The sequence below is a fragment of the Buteo buteo genome, chromosome 4, assembly GCF_964188355.1.
Source record: "Buteo buteo chromosome 4, bButBut1.hap1.1, whole genome shotgun sequence".
NCBI classification, from domain to species: domain Eukaryota; kingdom Metazoa; phylum Chordata; class Aves; order Accipitriformes; family Accipitridae; genus Buteo; species Buteo buteo.
Window position 1 is genome coordinate 15,073,264 of NC_134174.1, and position 21,113 is coordinate 15,094,376.

Consider the following 21,113-nt stretch of genomic DNA (forward strand, 5'->3'; position numbering starts at 1 on the left):
GAAGGAAAATATAAAGGGTTGTTTTTCTGGTTTGGGGTAGTGGTAGGTGTGTCCTCTTTTTTCCCCCCTTTTACCTCTTTGCAAGAAAAAAAACCCACCCTGACCTCAATAGGGCAAATGTTACAGGGCACCTGGGGTATTATCATGTCATGTGTCAGGGAATATTTAACTTGGTGCACATATAGCCCATAGCTCTCCACAGCTGCCAGACCGACTGGACATGAGCTGTGCCGAGATGAGACAGACGAATCATAAGGGAATGCTCAGGCTTTGTCAACCAACCCACTGCTGGTAACTGCTGTCTGAGCATCCTGACTGTCCTCAAAATTATTTTATATTTAGGACACATCAGTAGTTACCATTGATGCAACAAACACAGGAGCTGATATTATTATGGCTTTTTTCCCCCCAAATACCAATTTACGATTCTCTGACAATTCTGTGACTGGCTTTATTTCTCTTTTATGACCAGCTACTTTGGCTTGGTTCAGAGAGTGGATTTGTTTTTAAAATTCTGACTGATAAAATACTAAATATTTCTAAATATTTTGTTATTAAAAAGCCATTTAAGTGCTAAAGTCTCTAAACAAGAGAAAGGTGGTGAACCCCAGTTAGATGACTACTTCCCTGATTAAAGCACTCACCTTTCTGTAATCAGTCTGAACCCAAATCTTCCCCTCTGCAGAAGAGGGCTCTGACTATGAGGACCAAGTATTGCAAAGGTTGTTGAGGGGCTTTGCTCTCCCTCCCTCCTGCTGAAATTATTTCAATCTTTTATAAACACATTTCCTGAACCACAGGCTGGATCCCAGGTGAGTATCTTACTTGTCAGAGTTAGGGATTAACTCTCTGTCTTACTCTGTTCAACAGCTATTTAATTATTTGATGCAAAATAAAAACATCAACAGGAGAGAAGAAATCAATGTGGACTTGAGCTTGTGTCTTCCAGTAGCAAAACCACCCAGTCCCTCAGCCTGCAGGTAATTCTGAGCCTCTCTCAATCCTTTCCATTCCTTTTCCATATAAAACACTCAATTGGAGAAGCAGGCAAAGCCTCACAAGCAGAGTTGTTCTACCACTCCCTGACAGATGAGATACCCCAGCTCCCACTAGCATTTCTTTATGGAAAGGAGAACACAGTCCACGTCAGAGATTACAAACACCCACTGACACCGGGTAGCCTGCTTAAGGCGCTTTTGATTCAACTCTCCCCAGATTAGGGAAGAAAAGGGTAAATAGGATGTCCCACATTGCACATTAACTGTTCTAATCTCCACACTAGTGGCTAAAGGATCAGAAATTGTTTTGCAGACCTAGACTTCCATGTCCTTTGTTTTTTCTTCGGTCTCCTAAAAGAAAGATTTTTACCTCAGGCCAAGTGCAACACTTCACCTCTATGGGTACGATTTTATTTTGTTAAGAAAATGAGAAGAAAAAAAAGTTATACTCAAGCTGTTTCTTTAACGTGAAAAACCTGTAGGTTTTCTTTTTCAGAACGCTATAGAAAAAAAAATCCCGTTTTTTTCCAAATGCGTCTACCCAGGAAGTGGCAATAAACCACCCCCTAGTAGTTATTCCAGAATTAAGGCTACAACTGCATTTGGGGTGCAATGGATTGATCAGCCAATATATATACATATGTACAGAAATGCACATGCACTCAAACACATATGCATAAATAAAACTTTGCTTCTTTTCTAGTCCTGACAAAAATGACCTTCATGGTCCAGAAGCTCCAAAGGACTTGGAGATCCTGTCTCCAACTGAGGCAGTCACAGAGGAGGCTGCAAAGTGGCTTAACAGAGCTGGACCATCTGTATTCATCCAGGAGCTCCCCAGAAGCCACAGGTGCAGTTATTGAGCTATTAACAAGCAAGCAAAGCCTCTCACTAAAAACCACCTTGTACCTGAAGATCAGAAGGCAACATCAACATCTGGGGGAGTGCAAGGAAATAGAGCAGAAAGTCTGCAATGTATCCAAGCCAGAGGGGTAGAAGCTCTAAGAAGGAAACCAAGTTAGTGTACGTACAGGTAAGTAAAATGTACTGGGGACATGTAAGTGTAGTTTTGTGAAAGACTGTTGTGAGTCACAAGTGTCCTGGAAGGCATACAGAGACACATGGACAAGGGAAATCCAATTGACAGAGTCTACTTAAATTTCCAATTGAAACAAGGCCACATATTCACATTTCTTAAAGGAAAGACAACTGCTGTGAGACAGGAAGGAGGGTTCCAACCCCCACCCAAAGGCTAAGAAACTACTTACAGGACAAGGAAAAGAGGGTAAAAATGGTCCTCAATGAAAGAATTTCAGCAGCAGCATGCAGCAAGAGTCTTCATTAGGGCCTGAACTATTCAACATATTCAGAAATAATCCAAAAAAAGAAGGTGGTTAGTGACAGAACAAGATCTTTGATGCATATTTACTCGGAGTACTAAGGACGAAAATCAACAGATTGCAGAAAGACCTAACATTACTGAACAGTATAATAAAATAGTAAATGAAATTCAATGTAGAGACATGTAAAGTGACAGACATGGAAGAACATAACTATCTTAACCTTATATACAAAATGATGGTCTCTGAATTATTATTACACAGTAATGAGATACTGGTCTTGTAACAGTTCTATGAAATTATCATGTCAATGATCTGTAGTGGTCACAAAAGCAAACCAAATGTTAGGCAAGGAATATAGCCCACCATACCACTGCTTCCCTCCTTTCAAAAATGGTTTAGAAGAGTTGGGCAAGATACAAAAAAACATAGCAAAGATATGGAAAGTCTCTACAAGAGTGACAATTAGACAGAGTTGGACTTGTCAAACTGGATAAATGACAACAGAGGAGGGTTATGATGCACATTTATTATGAAGGTAGACAGGAAATGTTCATTGCTGGTTCAAAAACAAATCAAGAGGTAGGTATTTCTTCACACAGTGTACAACTAAGTTTTGAGAATCCTTTCCATGGGACCCCATAGCTCTCAAGCTTCCATTAAGTTAAAAAAAACACTGGGTCAACAAAATTGTTTAGCAGTACAAACACCAGACTTTTCAAGGTTCAATTTTTTGCTGCACCATTTCTATACTCATCTTAGTAAACATGCAGTTCTGCACTGTGCTCTTCTCCACACCCTTAACTGTCTGGTCCTGACTATGCCTTTCCTGCCCATGAAAGCTTTACTGCTTTTCTGAAAAGCTTTACTGCTCATTTCCCACTAAACGCATCTGGCATTAGACAGTGACAAAAAGATTTATTTAAACAGTAAACTAATCCTTTGTTGTCTTAGCCAAATTCAAAAGCATTACTTTTACTGATACCTTACAGTTTTCATCTACCTGGAGTCACAGAATCAGGAAACACTTGTCTTCAGACTCATTTGGACATGTACAGTACTACCACAAGTTTGAGAAAGCTTAAAGTACATATGACAATGCACTGGTCTCCACAGTTCATGCAATCTGATCACCAACAAATAGACACTAAAGCAATCTGAAACACCTATAATCAATGTAGACCTTTTCAGTATTGTTGGCCAATTACTGGTCCATATTTCAGCTTGCACAGGTGTTTTCCTGCTTCAATATTTTGAGGTAAAAGCAGCACCAAAAATGAGACTCTTTCCTGCCAATCATTCTCCTAACAAAGTGAATTAAAAAAAAGAAACAATTTTTCAATCACCAATCTCAAACCTAAAACCAGATTAAAAAAAATAAATAAATTCTTTAGTTACACAATTAGTAAAGCACAACACTGATGATACACTCATGAAAAGAGCACCTTATACAACACAGGGAATAAACTGAAAGCAGGTGTATCAAATAATGATACATTAATGCTTGCCTTAAACACATTGCTCATATGCAATGTTTGATATTTTATGTCAGTATGGTATTACTTATACTTCACTAGTTGCAGAGCAGATGCTAGGCATAATAAAAGATTATTTTGCAGAAACAAGAAGCCTATCCAAAAATGGGGGTGGGGGGGGAATCTGTTATTTCCCGGAACACTAGTGAAAGAAAATGTACCTGGTTAACAGCATCACTAGTCTCACAAACATAAATAGCTAATGAGGCAAGTTTCCTAAATTTTATTTAGGCATCTTAACAATAGGTAGGCTTTGGTGCAGGAAGCTAAATCAAGTATTTGAAATTGAATCAAAGTCAAAATATACACGTAGTGAGGTGAATGAGTTGCCTGTCATCATTTGCCTAATACATTTTAAACAGTTCTTTCATTACATCTTGTAGAATATAATTTCATTAATCTATCTTGATGAATGCAAAACATTTTATTTTGAAAACAGAAGCCTACAGTGTGTCTAAGCTACCTGTAATAATAAAATGTATTTTAGAACAAGGCTTAATTCAGTATTTTAGATTTTAATATGACAATTATTACATTAATATCACCAGTTAAATAGAATAGCAATAAGCTATTAAGATAATTATATGAATCACTACAGGACTGTGAAATGGGAAACACACAGAGCTTCAGCTGTATTTGTAATGATGAGAATTTTAAGTACAGTATTTCATGCATGCAAATAAAATGTTTTGAATAGATTTGGCACTAGTCAGGTACCAAGAGGTTGTGTACTACTATTACAATGAAATAAACAGAACTCACTAGATTTTAAACATGGAGCTGTGACAAACATGCTTAGATACTAGAGGAAAAAAATAATATTAAAATGAAGAAGAAGACTTATTTTTAAAATTAAGAAGGTATACATAATCTAGGATCAATATTATTATTGAAAATTGTGGGAAAAGTATCTAAAGTAGACTTGTAAGCCTTGTACTAGCTAGTTTATCACAACTGAGATTTCACTCTACTAAAAAATAAGGGCTTTTTTAAACACCAAATTAAAAAATTATTTCCTCATGAAAGACATTTAATGTAACTACTTCCAGCCTGAAAAAACCATAAAGGTCTTGAACTACAGCTCGGTATTTATTTCAATTGCTCTCCATTGCGCCTCTATGAAAAAGAGGACATATGACTATCCTATCATCCTCCTGCATGTAAAGGGACTTTCGTGTTCTCCACTGCACCCCAAGTGGCCTGTAGATGTTAGAAAAGGCAACAGAAACATCGTTGGAAAGCAGTATTTCAGACTATCAGAAGGAGTACTTCTGGAAAGTAACATACTGCCATTACAGTTTTCTTTCCACTCACCATTGCACATAACAAGGTAGTCTAATCCTGGCAGCTGTGAGGGCCAGAGCTATATTCTGGGATCATCCAACCTCCTCCCAGGCTCGGTTCTCCAGCTCTGAAGGGAGCTCTGAATGCACAAGATGAGTTGCACCTCCAGCCCCACCTGCTACCTCACATGCAGACTCAGCAGCCACAACTCATGGCACAGGAGATGTTCAGCTGCTAGAGAAGACACCACCCAAAAAATGCTGCTTTGGGAAAAGCCAATAGTCAATGGACAAGAATCAACTTTATGAGCCAGCTTATAGTAAAAATTTTAGTAGAAGGAGAGTAAGAAGTTCCTAAACTTGTAACATGCTTTGCAAGAAATTGCTAAACGATAACATAGTAGAAATTGCAACAGTTAGAAAATTAACTTAACCCAAAACATTTAGACAACTGCTAAAAGTCACAGTCAATGGTCAGGTCTACATGCAGACAGGACTTCTACAGACTTGAAATGGAACTTATAATATTTGGTAGTGACTAATCCAAATGTTATTTACCTTCTATAACACATGCAGAGTGAAACACTGTACTACCAAAAAACCCCACCCCCCACCCTCAAAAACCCTACCACATCTTCCCTGTCTGATCACATGCAGCATAGACAAAGAGATAACACAGAGAAGAGACTTGATCTTAGCACTTCTATACTTCTGAATACAGTGAAGAAACAATGACTTCTTGTTTGGGCCTTTGGCAAATTCAGATTCCACTTCAAATTTCCTTTCTTTACACTGCATCACAGTATGATAAAAAAAAAAAAAAAGGATTTGTTCTTGCTTATCTTTTACTCCACTTCCAAACAGTGAATTCAAAAAGCTCTTAACTCTGTTTTGGACTTTATCTAGGAATAGGACCATGAACTCTTTCTAAAATATTACTTTTAAAAACATTCCTTCTCTAAGATGGAAGACATCCACCTTATTCAGACCAAGTAAGACAGGCTATGGAAAACTTCAAGCCAAATACTCCTATTTTTAATTTTGCCAGATTTTTACAGGTTATGATAAAAAATTTTCACTATACCTTTCCCCCCTCCTCCACTATCACAACCCCCATCCCTCCACCAGTAAAGCAGCTGTAAGAATGATGCACTAAACGCAGCCCTGTAAATTATAGTATGTAGGAGATTAAACTTAAGCCTAATGCTACAGTCAACCTTCAACAGCTGAGTTCTATTAATGGGCACTCCTTAAAAGAAATCCTTATTGGTTACTATTTAAAACTACATCTCTATTAAAATCTTGACTGAAAGAAATTACAAGTGATATGTATCTCCCATCAATGCCATGACAACACCACCCAGTTCAAGTAAGTACTGCATCGTTTACCACAATTTATATGAAGTAAAAAAAAATAATACAGAAGGGTTCACTAATCAAATACTATCAATGAATACACTATGCAAAAGAAATAAGCTAATTTATAATGATAGGAATTATGTGTGAACTAGAACAATACACTTCCATTGCACTGAAAAGCCCAGTGTCATTATTACTCTTTCAATCTACTTCCTATGTTGATTTAAGATAAGCATTGTAAAATTACAGCATAGTCAAGGCACTGTGAAGGCACAACTCAACAGAAAAAATTAGGGAAAAGACAATCAATGTTTTACTCCCAGATTTTTCAATTTCATACACACATCCAGAAATAGGGAAGGAGGGGGGGGGCAAGGCTACTGTCCTTAATAGCAACTGCATACATGTGTAGCATTCTGTTCACTGCTGAACATTTTCTTCTGTTGAATACTAACTGCTCCACAATGCACAATCCTTTGAGATTCAACGCTGCCAAAATGTTCCTGCTTTCTCATTCAAAGAATCTTTTGAATGAAGAAATTTTCAATTATTGACACATCAACCTAGGGCAAATTTTTGAAGTGCAGAAGTTATCTATGGGAAGTTGTCAGCTTCCTACTTACACTACTCATTGACCTTGTAAATATATCATATCTATTTCTATATCTGAATTTCTCTGTTTTAGACCCTGTTACTGATGGTGAATTAGTAACAACAAAGAAGAAAGCAGTTTAAGCAGTGGGATGATAGTAGAAAATACAAAAAAAGCCAACTCTATCAAATATTGTGCTACTTGTTTCTAAGCAAGCAGGTCAGCAGGTCTGAACACAGCTCCACTTTTAATTCACATGCTAGACTAAGAAAAGAAAACACAACAAATTACTTCGAGCTTCGAGCAGATCTCAGCAACCTGCAAGGTGAAGACACATTACGTTTGCTGTTGCTCTGAGCATCAGATGCACATTTTTCAGTCCCTGTCACAGTCCGCCCCTTGGATCTGGGTGTTACTCTCTACATTCAGGTTTACTTTGTCTGATACATCTCCAATGCAAAAACCATGCGCTAGTTTTGTTTTAGCCTGCGTTATGGTGTGCCTGCTGGTTAGGATATTTTCCTCTCCTAGGAGGTGGAAGATGACAGAATAGCTCCTAAGTGGTAAGGCTACTAAAGCCAAATCTCTTGCTTCCTGGGCAAGTAATTACAGAGAAGGTAGGATTTGTTTTGTTTTTCTTGAATGAACATGGCCTTGTCAATCTATCTTTCATTGAGCTCTCTCCAGGACACATATGAAAAAAACAAGCTGTTTGCAGTCCTGGATAAGCACAGTAGCCAATACTGAGGTGACCAACGGTCTCAATGCATATAAGCAGCTAAGAAGGATTTTTATTTATTGCTTCATTTGAATCAAGTATTAAAATGTCCATTGATTATCTATTATGCATCTAAGTGCTTTTCTGAATCTGGCCAGAGTCTATCAGCAGTTAGGATATAGAGCTGTTCTCTCCAAGGAGTAAACAAAGACAGATTTTGTGTCTCTGTACCTATTCAGAGTCTCAAGAATTGCTGACAGTCTAAAAATACGGCACTCCAAGAATATGTAGGGGAAAAGATGAATTCAAAGGAGCACTGTTTTAGTTTTGCCTCTTCAAGCATAATATTTGCTCTACCTGGATTGTCCATCCAGCAATGTACTATTTAAGTTCTACGGGAATGGCGCAAAAGATGGCTTGTGAGCACAGTTTCACAGTGAATGCTATTACGCTGGGCTTGGAGAACTTGCAATGACACGGACATGACAGACCCACATAACTTGCATATACCATTGCAGGAACTACAGCTTAGATTTTCATCGCAGACAGTAGACAGAGGTTTATGCCCCTGGCTGTACTTTGGTCTCCAGAACAAGATTTCTGATAGAAAGACTGTAAAACTAAAGGGAATTTTTCATATGCTTTCAGCTAATAGGGGCTTCCAATTTAAAGTAATGGAAGTGAAAGTTATAGACAAATCAGTGTATCCTAGGCAATTGCACAAGTAAAAGCATACAAATAAGGTACACACAAAACATTCAATTCCTTCTCCCCCCACCTCCATCAAAAGAAAAAGAAAACTGGGATTCTTGTCAGTCTAGCTGCTGCTGTTTCCATATTTAACAAAAAGCAGGAGGGATGAGAGTAATTTTCATTATTTTAATTCTTTTATGCAGTGAAACCTAACCATGTGACAACCAGAAAGTTATTCAATCAATAATGATATCATATAACAAGTTTTGACAAGGTTGTGGGGAAAAAAAAAAAATCGCAGTGACAGGAGAATCACTCAAAATATCATTGTCCTTGAAGGGTACAAGAGCACTCCCCTGATAAAAGGTCAACCGCAATGGATAAAATATCAACAATTACAAAACCCCAAACAGCTGTATTTAAGAAAAAAACCAAGGCATTGAATAATTGAAAATAATACAAAAACTGAGAATAATCCATCAAATGTGACAGTGATAGCTGTTATCAAAATCCTTATGCAAAAAAGATGCCAGCTAGTAATGTTACAGCTAGTGTGAAGAAAGCAATTCATTCTTATTCATACTGTAAACTCAGCCTTCTTGTCTTTAATCGTGGTTCATTAAATTGTAACATGCAACTAGTACAATGTAAAATAGCTAGTCTGAGTAATTAAAAATATATAATCTCTCTTAGGAAAATAATTATGATATGGAAGTGAAAATAATTTATTTGTATTCTCCATTGCTCCGTCACTTTCTAGTTTGTTTTTCTTTTAAATGATGCTTATACAGCTAAAAAGAAGGATAAAAAGGAAATATAATTTTCCAACTTTCATAAGGACATGAGGATGTCAACCCAAGGATTTATAACTCAGAAGTAATGAAAATCAAAGGTAGGTTTCTTCTTTTTTAAGGAATAAGAATTTCTACTTCTTAATTAGAAGCCTGTTAGAATAACATTAGAGACAGGCAGGATAGATAGCAATGAGTGTCCAATTAGCAAAAGAAGAGATTTTCATGGTCATTTCTCCTTGACGAAGCAAGATTGTTCTCTGTATGCTACGACTTCGTCAAATGGGGATCTTAACTATTCGGTTCATTAAGATACCCTCTACAGTTTTGGAAACTGTTCCAGAATATGTTTGGAAACTTTCTTTGATGGTTATACTACAGTTATTGTTTAATCAAGCTGCATTATTTAGCTTGGCTAATTCACCTCTTCCCTGTACTTTACTTTTAACACTTCCCTGTCATTAACTTATTTCCTCATGTTAAAAGAAAAAGTCAAGATGTTTTGACAAGCTCTCTATATGTACACTGCTTGTTCTCCACTGTGCCAGAGCTACCTTTTATGAGAGATTTTCCTTTCAACAGGAAAAGACCAAAGTTAACAAGCCTACTATTGTATGGAACATTTAAAAAAATATAACCAGAACTGTATCTGACGCTCTTTAGTCTAGTGAAGGACAATGCAGTATAAGAATATGAATCTTTACTCTGTCTGGGGCCAAAGGAAAACAGAAACATCTCCTGGGAAATGGTACGGGTCCCATCTTAACAAGTAATAGACAGACTGTCACAGAACTGGAGTTCATGGAAGTCATATGGACAGTGCTCAGCACAGGCTGCCACCCTAAAAAATTTCCTGGGAAAAAAAAATATTGGAGAAAAAACCCCAAGCAAACAGCAAGAACATTATGGTACCTCAGAGATACTAAAACACTACATTTTTGGTGTCCCAAGAAGTGCTCTGTATCTTCATTGAGGTTGACATTTGAGAACAAAGTCTCAAAACTAAAATTCCTCACATGCCAAGTACACTTAGAAATGCTACAAGCTGCATAACTAGACTGACTTCTTATTTCAAACTACTTTATGGAGAAATAAATACAACTACATGTTCACACATAAAAAAAAAATAATAATCTAAGATATTGTACCACTGCAACAAGTTACTCAAAAGAACTGGCTTCAGAAGCAAACAACCCTATTGCTGATGACATTATGATATACTATTTTCTAAGTGCACAATAATACTGAATGACCTCAAGAAATTCTTTGATTTATATGGTTTATTCAACAGCCTGTAACAGCAAGTCTCTCTTTCAGTTGGGCTCACACCATATGTACATGAATGGTTTAATCCTTACAAATGGATATAAATGTTTAACCCACAGATACAAGGACGTGAAACTGCTCTTAAAAATAATTCAGTATTTCTCTGACTTAGAGGCTAGAACAGATCTACTACTTCACAACATTGAGCTTTACGCTGTGTTTATTACAAAGACTCAAGTCCAGCAAGCTAGTCCTCTAATTAGCCAGATCTCTTCTTTTACCTTCCTGATTTCTACTGGTTGAAGGTTGTATGATGCACCGCCTCCCATTAAAAAAGCCTGAAACACAAGCAGATTTTTCTCTTTTTCTGCTTGATATTCCAGGAATCGAACTCTTAAAAGTTAAATAACAACATCTGCCTCTATAATCTTCACAACTTCCCAGAGGCATCAAGGATGGCTGCCACATGTCTGAAATTAAAGAAACAGTGGGTCTCTTTACGCTCTGGAGAAAGGGTATGCCAGCAAGGGCTCAAGAGAAGCGTTACAAAAGTGTTGGCTAAACTAAGCATTCCAGTGCTGCTCCAAAGCCAAGACCTTCACATTACAATGCAGGAAACCTAGAAACACAAAGCACGTGTCTGGCACGGACCTAAATCCTTAGTGAGAGAATATGGACTGGATCTTACCAGGATATTAGTAACAAGTCACACTTGTTGGGAGATTCTGGGATAGATCTCTACAAGTCCTTGTCACTAGCAATAAAGACTCCCCATGACGCAGCCTTCAAGAGCCAAAAAACCAGTAGTGGCTTCTAATGCTTTCTCATTCCATTGTCTTTGTTGCAACTTTACAGCTGCAATTCAAGACATGTAAAATAATGCATTTTATGGTAAATATGATAGTCTAAAATACCTCAAAGTCTACTGGCAGGTGTGTTCAGCATCACTGAATTCACAGGTATAGTGCTGCGTGGCCTAACTAATTAATCAAAATCTGATCCACCAAATTGATTGTGTCCAACAGGTGAGAAAACTCTAAATAAAACTGAAAATTAAATATTCCTGCTTCACAGAAAAGCCTAGTGCAGTCAGAATAATGTCTCAAATGAAGCCTTCTCCAGACCTTTCCCAGTGTACTACTGATATCATAACATAACCAGTGAGAGATTATTCAGCCACAAGCAGCTTATGGTTGATCTGTTTTCTAATGCAGGATTTTTATAATTTTCTCATCAGACAATGCAACTACAGATCAATTAATAAGATCCATGTGTAGCTCTTCTTTAGATCTTACTCATTTGTTATGAAAACAACTATACTTTAGTAGATGCATGTCACTTATACAACATGTAGTACTTGTAACAGATTAATTTTTTGAAAATAAATTATTAGTTGTTTTACAATAATTCTCAAGACATCCAAGAAATCTTCTCTCTTCTAAAACTTCTTTTATATGATTTTAGTATATCACCTTTACTGTTTCTTCTTTAAAACAAAAGATTTTGTCTATACAATTAAAGCTCTTCCACAGGCCTTTCAGCAATATTCCAGCACACCTTTCCTGAAAAAAGTCTGACTAGACTAAGTACAATCTTCAAGAGGTAACACCTTTGGTCAATTATTTCCATTTCTTTTAATACAGTCTACTTTTTTTTTTTTAAAGTCTTTATTGACCTTAGGCTCTTAAATCAGGCAATTCAGAATTTAACACTCAATTGTTCAGTGTAACAGGATTGCTCTAATGAAGATGAAGTAAAAGAAATTGTATAAATAATGGAGTAATGGAGAAGGGAGAAAAAGAAAAAAGGGCAGCGACTCACAGGATCTTTGCAGTTTACAGGCAACATGCTAACACTGATGGTAACTCGTTACTTTCAAAGAGCTCAACAAGTTCCTCCTAACATGGATTACTTCACTCTCATCTAGAAGAAACATCATTCTATATGCTTCCTACACGAAAACAGGACCAACTTTCATACAGCTCCCCAAACCAGAAGGTCATATCCAGGAAATAACACAACCACAGAAGGCTACAGCAAGGTGTTACACAGGTTCTTCTGTTCTGTAGCAGATCTTTTATTAAAACATCAGTTCAATGTTTATGGTACCCGTGACCATATGCAGAGAAGCTTTTCTGTCACTGAGAGAATCATAAGATACCTGAAGCTGGGCAGGAAGAAACCACATACAACTAAGGGCAAGAAACAATTTTTGAAAAAAATAGCAGGATGGCTTGTTAAAACACTGAAATTAACACCTGCCCCCACCATTAAATTAGTAAGTCCTTTTCCCACTATACTAATACTTTCAGATCTTTCCTTACTGGCTGGATATAAATGCTGTATTTCACTATTACCAGTTTTTCACAATTATTTCAGTCTAGGCCAAAGGTAGTGGCGAGTCATACAACTGCCTTTCAACATGAATGCAGTTGCTCCTGGTTGGTCGTTAACAGTCCACCCACACAAACCCAAGATAATATTTTGGTAATATCTCTTTAAAAGTAAATAAACTTTTTTATTTTCTCTTCATCCCACTGACATTTTCCCCTTACTGAGTTGCTTTGCTGTCAAGAACACTGAAAGGGGCACAGGATTTGTGAAGTTTATTTGTTGTATGCAGGCAAGGAAAATCTTGCTAGGTTTTTTTTTCTTAATGTTTTAAATTGATTCCATCCTCAGTACTAGCTGCCTTTCATTATTATGCAATCACCTTCAAATTAATGTGATTAAACTGAATTTGATTAAACCTCATGCAAAGCTAGCCATTCCAGTCACATTTTGCAATCCTTTAAAAAAAAAAAAACAAAACCAACACCCCCCCCCCCAAAAACCCAAACCAAAAACCACCACAGAAACAAATCACTAGACAAATAACAAATGAACCACTAGATAACTGATAAATAAACCAGACGTTGTGATGAAGTTTTTCAGGAATATCTGAAAGTAGTTTGTTAATCAATAGCAAAAATTTCTAACTAAAGTAGTTCTGCTTACAAATAATCAACATAAAAATTGTTACCTTGCTGTTGTCATACTAATTGAGAAATAAATATCTGCACATTTCTGCAGCTTCTCAAATGAACTTTTTTCAAGAAAATCTTAAAAATGTGACTCAACATGCCAATTATGTAAAAAATTAAACCCTATGATAAATATAAAAATAAACCCTATATATACCTATGCATAAATCCCATCAGAAAACAATCCATAATATCCAACTTAGATCAGTATCACAGCCCTCACTTTGCAGCTTTGATAAGACAACCCAATGTTATATCATAATAATTTTAGCCTAGCCAGTATCTAACTAACAGGATTTATTTGTTGTAATAGGTCAATTTAGTATAACAAGTTCAACTTGAAAAGCCCAGCTTCTAGAACAACTAATTTAACTTCCTGTACAGGAAATATGCTTATTGGAAGGCATTGCTGGTATTTTCTGTGGAAAGAACACAAGATAACCGAAAAATATATCTGCAATGCCTCTTTCATGACCATATGCAATGATTCTTAAGAGAACCATACGCCAGTTTGGCACTGTAATTCAGGAAAGAAAACATTCACTTACCGCAGTGTGACTGGAAAACCTGTGGCTTGACTACCTGATTGCAGATATTGCACACTACAAGATAGAAATCATCATGAGCTGGATAATGGCCAAATAAGTGCATATCTGTGGGAAAGTTAAAAATATATACAAGAATTAGAAATTATGCTTTAAATATATATTAAGAAAAAAAAATTGAAAATACTCTAGGGCCACTACTGTTATATTAAGTTATACAAAGCAAATTTATATACTGCTCCATAAGAGCTAGTTACTATGCTAAAGAGATATATTTTTTTCCTCTTCTGGGTTTCAAGGTCCTATACTAATGCTGCAGTCTCATCCCTCAGTCTGAGTCAGAACACAGGCAGCAACACCTTTGTCTTAACACTCACTGCCAAGAAGGGGAATAAGCATTTCTGTACTGGTCAACTGTTGAAACAGTAAAAGAATAAGTCTTTTAAAATGTATGCCTAAAGATCCATTTAGAAAACATGGTGCACAGGTTATGCTCCTTGTTACAATATTCCAAGCTTGACTACGGATTGCTAGAGAAAGTCTCCTGCTTAAAAGCTAGTTATAGTAACCAAGGTCAAGGATCCTACAACTTAAAATACAGTCAGGAATGTCACCCCTGTTTTGAACCAGATGTCATGACATGAAATTTCTGATTCTGTGTTAATGTCGCTCCTAGTTCAAACACCCTGCTCTTTGTTTTCCCAACAAAAAACTCTGGGAAGAGACAAAGTTGGCTAATAAGGTATTTCTCAGTGACAGCATGAGGAATTTCATGAAATCAAAAGGTGGGTACAGTCAGATGATGACAGGCACTTGTCCCTCTCAGCTGAAACACATAATGCTACACACACATTCTTAAGCCATTACAAACACAGAGTAAAATGGGCTTAAATTACTACTGAAGGCCTCAGAGCTCTAACATTACAAGCGAGGTAACTTGTTTCACTCTGCATTGCTATAACAAGAACAAGCACACATACTCATCTACCGCAGCTCAGCTTAGAGGGCAGAAACTCCAGTCACTTTTAGGCACTTTGGTGTGATCATGTCACCACGCCCAGTGTTGTTAACGAAGGTGTTGCTGCACTAGTAACTCCGTGCTGAGTATCGGCTGCACAGATCACGCTACCTCTCAGAACAGGGCAGTGACATCTTTATTTAAAGATGTCGTAAAATCGCATTCCAGTGTTACTCAGCAGCATCCAAAATCTATTACAGACCTTGCAAATGTGGCTTCTGACTCAGACTGAAGTATCAACCTGGCACCTTTTAAACAGGAGGAAAAATGAGAAGACCCTCAGCAAAGACAAACATGCACAACAGCAGCTATGTTTGATAAACATCAACAACTAAATCCTACTTCCCCACTAAGTCGTATTTTTCTTTAAAAATAGTGATTTCTTTCAAAAAGTGACTCAAGCTGGTACCTTATTTCATTAGTTCTTAACCAAAGCAAATATTTTGGCCCTAGAACTACTTTTATAAGTAATTCTGCACTGGCCTGTACTGCTGTGTAAGTACCATCACTGCTTATAGTGGCAGTACTTGGCATGATGAAGTGCAAAGTGTCTTCAGTCCCCGAAAACCTCAGAGAGGAACAGGGCACCCCCTCACAGTAATTCAGGCTACTCACAAGTACATCAGTACAAACAGGCTCATTCAAGCATCCTTGGGCACTAACCAGCACCACTGACCTGCAGGTATTTCATAGTCTGATACAACGTGCCTTGTTCCTTTATCCTCTGAAAACCAAAAGCCTCTCTCTATGTTACTGCCTGTACCAGGCTATGAAATCCAGTTGAAAGGTTAACCTATCATGACCCCTTTGCAGGGCTAGTCTTGGACTAACAAAGCCTTTAAATGTATTACAGCCAGATGAATGCAATCAACACATTCAACTTAAATTTAAAAGAACAGCAGTGGTGAGGTATAAACTCCTTTGGTAATTTCTTGGTATAGTTAGTGTTAGTAATGATGAAGCCAAAACTGCACAGTTAGATTAAATCAAATCCTCCTTACCGGTAAGACAAACAAACAAACCCCTAAGCAGGCACTACGTCTGGCCTGCTTATTTTATTTCTTGTTTTAATGTGGTAAGTCAGTGATCTTAAAAATCAGTTTACATTGGCAATTCTTAGCCAAGGATATTTTTGATCAGAACCTAAAGATTTCCACTAATAGCACTGTAAACTCCACAGAAAGGAGTATTTCTTCCAGGTATAATTTGACACAAAGTCTCAGCTTGAAAACATGCATTTAATTAGTTATGAAATATTTCAAAAATGGTTAAGACATCTCAACAACTTCAAACATTTTTTTCTGCTGTTTGAATGGTCCGGTGACAATCTTCTTACGAAACATGCAGACTTTGCCCTTTACAAACACTTACTTAACAAAAAGTTACAACTTTTTTCCATTTTGAATTCCTTAAGTCCATTTAACCTTCACAGCTTTGTATACTAGCCTTTAAAATATGCCCAGCTCTCAGGTGTATGAAGTTTGGCTGAGTCTGAGTCTGAGTTTTTATGAAGTCTGGCTGCAGGGAGTAACTTATAAAAACACATAAGGTATTAATACTGGAGAAACCTATCCAAGGACATAGATGGAATAGGAAATCAGGTTAGTTCACAGATCACAAAATCATCTACATTTTCACCAGGCACTGTCAAGGAGACAGAGCAGTGAAGGAAAAGTTCTGGTACCTGCAAGCTCGCTGCACAACCCTGGCCAACAGCACTGCACCTAACAGGTAAAGAGCACCATTCGAATTTTTATGACACAGAGGTGGCAGAAGTTGATATGCAAAGAAACTGCACAAACATGTAGGAGAATGCACCAAAATGCTGCCGTGAGAAACACAGCATCCAAACAATGCACAGACGCAGAGTAAGTGACATCCTGAAGCAGCGCTTTGGAAATTTTTTCATTTTGCAGATGCCTAGAAATAGCCAGCCCAGTGGAGGTGCAAGCGCCTATCATAAATGTGAGTCTTCTGATATAAATTGAAGTTATTAGCTACCTATCAAAAGTCCACTTAAATTAATCCAAGAATCTCAAGAACACAAGACCACAGGTTGGAAATCAGAAATAAGAATCACACTACACAAATAAATTGTTGTTACTGAAACAGAATAGCTAAAAAACTTAAATTAAACACTATCAGACTGAATTCCTTAAAAACCTCACTATGCAGGAGTTTGTAAAAGAGGAAAATTCATCAAGTCCAAACAGGTTCAACTAACTCTATTAGTTCATCGATATTAACAAGATTGGCACAAATCACATTTTCACAATTAAACTCATGATTTGTAAGCACACACACAGTATATATAAATTACTTTTTAATTAAAACTGTATGAAGCATTAATACTGTCTCACTAGTAATTCCAACTGGGGATACATCTTACTAGGTGTAATAATATTACAAATGCACTCCAGATCAGAGAATTTACAATGAAGAAAGCAAGGAAAGTTTGAAATGAGAAAAAAAGCAGAAAATATAAACAACTATGTATCTTTTTATACATGTTTTCTTGTTTTTAGTAAGAATAGTTCAATGCTACCACATCCTACTCAAAGTGACCAGGACTGAAGGGTTATTCTGGACACTGGTATCATTCTTAGATCAGATTACAGCCCTTTGACAATCTCGGCCCTGTATGTGCAGCAGGAAAGGCAATGGCCTCTCCAAACAAAAATTTATCTTCTAAAGGCAACACTCACACCTCCCTGCCTGCTTAGTCGGCAGCAATGGTGACAAGCTTTTCAGGAATGGTTAATTTTGGAGAAGAAAACAGTTCTCTCCAAAGTTAGCTCAGGAAAGACTTCTTCATGGAAAAAGGTAAGACCACTGAAGAAGACAGCAGATAATCAGTGAACAAGGTGAGCAACTATCAAATAGCACTGAAATAATTATCAAAGTACAAAAAGAACAGGGAGGGACAGAAGAGCAACTGCAAAGAGTATTTATTTTCTAGCAAAACTTGGGTCCCCCCTAAAAGGGAAACAAAGTGACCAAGGTCTGCATGACTCACCCCAGACCAGCACGGTGATCTCTACCAGAGCCTGTGATCTGCTTGCTCTCTATGTGCAAACACAGATAGCTACAAGTCTGAGACAGAAAGAGCTGCCCAGCCCATCTGGTAAGTAAAAGCAGTCCACAGTCCCCATCACAGTTACCTCATTTTACTGGAAGATTCTTTCAGTAGACTCTTGATGGCAAGAAAGAACAGATAACTTATTTTCTAGTACCCATGTGCTTTGCGGAAGTGCTATCTATACATACCCCACTCCTTGCAGTACTGAATCGTCGTCCCCTCAAAATGAAATCTTTTGGCCAGCCATGTCTGTTGATACTGCACAGCAACAAAAACCTTGCTTGAAAATGAGCTGTTCGACTAACAGGATGCGAGAGTGTCCCATATCATGTGAAAAATAGGCAAGATAGGTGGAAATCGGAGACAGTGAATGCTGACTGTAGGAAATATGACTTTCCTAGATTAAAATCTTAAACCAAATGTTACTTTGTGTATACTTTCCTATGGCACTTGGAAAAGAAATATAACTTCTGCTTATGGTTTTTATATTACTAACATTTGCAAATAAAAAGACAGCTGTAGCCATATGACATAGTTTTGTAAGACATCAGCTTGGTAAAATGTGCATTAAAAACACAAATACCATAGAAGCAAAAGAAAATGTTGCTTCTGCAAATTGTGGCACAAACACAAAAATGCAGGTGTCAGATATGACTTTTTATCTTGTCCAATAACACACACAAAGGAATTATTTTTAGCAACAGTCAGATAACTTATGTGAAGTTCCTTCTCTATTATTATATAATTCATAATCATCTACACACAACTGTATAATAAAACAGAAGCTAGAAATAATCTAAAACATTCTTCCACTGCAGAACTGAGGTTGTCAAACAGTAAGACCTCACAATATTGCGTAGGAAATTAAATTTTTAACAATGATCTTTTGCTATAAATTATACATACTTTAAACATTCTCTTATATATCTGTTGCTCCCCTAAATATACACACAAAGTCTGCTTCGAAAAATATTAGTTTATGTGTAAAGAGAGAGAAGAAAAGGGAGGAGGGGAGAGAGAAAGACTATTCAAGACACACTGGTTTAAAACTAACAAAGAAAAGCAAAAAAAAAAAAAAAGGCAACGGCAAAAATGGCAATAGACAAAACCAAATCCATGTGGTTTCTCCACCTCCTGGAAATACAGATTTTTAAATTCTGTGTCTAGAAATGTGCTCAGTATTTCCCTCTTGTTCCACAGAAGTGACAAATCCATCCATCATTCAAAAATGGAGGAATGCACAAAATCTTTCGGTGCATTAGATTACTTTCACATTTGAGATTTCTTAAAAAACTAAGTAATTTGGTGAATTGAAACTTGAAACTGAAACAAAAAAAGACATCTTCAGGGTATTACTCGGACAGCAGTTAAACATGCTTGCATAGACAGGATAGTCTTATCTTAGAAATAAATGTCACACTTTCCATTTAACATCAGCTTTATTCTCCCCCAAGTATGGTTTTCCTTTAGTTTTCCTTTTTTACACAAAAACCAGTAAGTAGCTTCAGTAATTGGTTAGCCAGTATAAATTGCATTTTACCCCTGAAAATGCCAGAGTCACAGTTCCAATTAATCACAGAACAATTTAAGCTGAAAGAGATCACTGGATGTCATTTACTCCGAGCCCCTGCTCAAATCATGCCTAACTTCAGGGTCAGAACCACAAAGTAATGCTCAAGCTCGTTTCTCTTCTGATGGAAAAATGCAGGTCATGGCTGAAGTAACCATGAAACTGAGGAAAAAGTAAAAATTAAAATATTCAGGACAGAACTAACAAAAGGCCAAACACAATTGTCCTGAGTCCCAGCTGATGTCCTTTGGGTGTTAATACAAAGAACCGAAGATTCTGCATGCTAAAAAAATCAAGTGATTAATCAGAAGAAAACATAAATACTGACCTTTTCAACAACAGCAACAATAAATGAAACACAACAGTGACAAAGGAAAAAAAAAAAGCAGGGAAAAACCAGCAAATAGACTTAACAAGAGTCAGTGTGGCAAAGAGTCAAGGTGATGACACCTTTAAACCAGGCCAGTAACTTCGAATGGTATGCTGCCTCCCAGGTTAGAGCAATCATGAGGATGCTGGCAATGCTAAAGAATGTTGGGTATTTTTCATTAATTATAGTTTATACAGGAAATACTACCCCCAGTGACTTGGAAAGATTTTGTACTACACTGCATTATCTATGCATTTTGAAACTGTATTGAAGATGGAAGTGGTGCCTTCCATTCCCAAAGACCCATAACAAAAGAAAAACCAAAAAAGTTCATAATTGGGAATTAGCGATCTAAACAAATATTGTGGATTAACAGTATCTGCTACCTTTTGTAACAACAATCTGTTTGGAAAGGATTATAAAGTAAGCTACACACCACTGACATTGCTATTTTGCAAAAGACATTATATATATATTAAAAAACAAACCAAACCAAACAAACATGGGAAAACATCACAAAGCTTTTCTTCCACAATTCTGAAGACTTTTATGAAATTTATGTAGGCTATTTGCTATCCCAGTCTAAAATAATTTCGCAACACAGGACCAGAATTGCCTGGGCTACCAGATTAACACATCACAAGAATACTGGAAGAGAAAACCCAAAACTCACAGGTCTAGGAAGTATGCTGTGTACCTGTGACACCAAGAAATCTCAGCTTTTCACATCTTAAGATATCTAGAGGATAAGACAGTAGCTAATGTAAGTTTTTCCTCCTTGAAAAACCTACTTCTTGAGTCTTGCTTATATGGAGGCACACAGCCCCTTACCTCCTGGAACAGGCAGAAGACAGCTCATCTGCCTATGGAGTCTTTATTTCACTCTCCGTACACAACTCAGATAAAATACAGCCTCCAAAACTGAATAACTAG

At 37.0% G+C, this 21,113-nt stretch overlaps 1 protein-coding gene across 2 annotated transcripts in view; it reads right to left on the reverse strand.

Moving 5' to 3' along the window:
• The window catches only part of ATXN7L1 (ataxin 7 like 1), a 120,633-nt gene that overhangs the window by 64,392 nt on the left and 35,128 nt on the right, over positions 1–21,113 (reverse strand). The window contains exon 3 of one of the 2 annotated variants that reach the window (XM_075024831.1): positions 14,147–14,251. The exons of the other annotated variant lie outside the window; for it this stretch is intronic. Within the exon in view, the coding sequence (XP_074880932.1) occupies positions 14,147–14,251 (105 nt within the window). The remainder of the gene's footprint in view (positions 1–14,146; positions 14,252–21,113) is intronic. 2 annotated transcript variants of the gene reach the window in all.